Source organism: Austrofundulus limnaeus, unplaced genomic scaffold (assembly GCF_001266775.1).
Source record: "Austrofundulus limnaeus strain Quisiro unplaced genomic scaffold, Austrofundulus_limnaeus-1.0 Scaffold74, whole genome shotgun sequence".
Lineage (NCBI taxonomy): Eukaryota > Metazoa > Chordata > Actinopteri > Cyprinodontiformes > Rivulidae > Austrofundulus > Austrofundulus limnaeus.
The window spans coordinates 1,707,873-1,709,535 of NW_013952476.1; the positions used below are offsets into that span (position 1 = coordinate 1,707,873).

General features: G+C 36.6%; 1 protein-coding gene across 1 annotated transcript in view; it reads left to right on the forward strand.

The window, feature by feature from the left end:
- Positions 1-1,663, forward strand: part of LOC106519270 (palmitoyltransferase ZDHHC3) — a gene marked incomplete in the record, with an annotated part of 24,417 nt that extends 22,754 nt beyond the window's left edge. Inside the window, 1 exon segment of the mRNA XM_014010855.1 lies at positions 1,239-1,663. Coding sequence (XP_013866309.1) covers positions 1,239-1,397 — 159 coding nt within the window.

Sequence of the window (1,663 nt, forward strand, 5' to 3'; positions counted from 1 at the left end):
TTTGATAAAATACATAATTTATTGGAACTAAGCTGGTAAAATGTATATGAAAGTCAATAAATTGTAAAACAAGAGGTAAGGTCTCATTTTTAAATTGAATTGGTGCATTTTAAGTGTATTTATTTATTGGTCCATTTCTATATTTCTACTTTTATTTCTAATTATGACAGTTTTGGTCTTCCATACTTGTGCAATTGGCATATCGCAAAAAATGTAAACTGTAACAAATTGTTTGCATTTATGCATTTTTGTCAGCATCAGTCTGATAAACAAATGGATCCGAGATCCCACATCAAATCATACCCACAGAGAGAAAATGTTGGACAACTGCAATGAGAGAGTTTGCAGTTGGATTTAGGTTTGTTAATTTTTATTTGACATTATATTCAGATGTTTTATTATTTATTTTAAAAACCTATAGTAAGGGGTGTTTTTCAGTATTTAGAGCATCAGAAAATGATTAATGGAGGTGATGTTTTAAAGTCATTAAGAAATTGTAGTACATGCAGTTGGCTGTTTCACTGCTAATACAGCAGCTGTGTGTAGTTTCACTTTTTAAAAATATGTCATGTTGGCATGGAAATGACGTATTAGTTTTTTCCATAAACACTGCATACTTCAGTTTTTGTTCTACTGGCAACCACCAAATGTTGACTGTCTTGCTTTGGAGCTGGTATGTTGGGACCTTTAAATGTCTGAGACTCTGCTTGTGATTCCTACTTTCCCCTCCTAGTGCTACTTTTGATCTTGGTTCTGCCTCGGCAGATCAGGATCCTCCAACTGACTTTCTGTAGTAAAGGTTCTATGACCTGTATTTGCAAGAAATTGGTCCTTGGCAGAAGTAGTCATATTCCTTAGCTTGCTCATTCATTCTGCTGCAAGAACAAAATGCTCACTTTTACATCAAATAAACATTTTTTGTGTAACATGGAAGATCCTGTTTGTCTGGTGTTCTGTTAAACCCATCTGCTCTTCTGCTATTTGTAAACTGAAACTATTTTCCAGCTGCTAACATCTTTTTGTCTGCAACACTAAGATAAAGTTATGTAAATAATTTTACCATAGAGGCTGTAGTACACAACAAAACACAAATCGCTTCATCGCACTAGCAAATACTGAGTTCACAAACAACAACTGGCCCAGATTTGACTAAAAATCAATTTATAAAACTGGGTTTGTGCTGACTCTCTGGTTCAGAAAAGCACACCAACTGAAGTTCGGTTGTCTCTCATTTTCAGGGCATAGAGCAGTTGAAAAAAGAAGAGCGACGATGGGCTAAAAAAACAAAATGGATGAACATGAGGGCCGTATTTGGACACCATTTCTCCTTAATGTGGTTTAGCCCTTTCTCAACCCCTGACCATGGCAAGGCTGAGACCTACCAGTATGTGGTGTGAGGCTCAGAATGAGGCGGCTGCTCACAACCAAAGTATGAAGGCCAGCTGAGTTCAGCTCTGTTTACACTGGACAGCCCACGCTAGCAGTGGACAGCATTTTATCTGCTTCTTGTGTTGCCAAACGTGTACTGTTTTAAGTTTTTTTAAATGCCTTTTGTTGCAGAGAAAAAGAAACCTTGTCAGTCTGAGTTCTGTTTGCCAACACTGTGATGAATGGTTTGTTCGATATCTTTGCTGTATCCAAAAAAAAAACTTTTTTTCTTTCA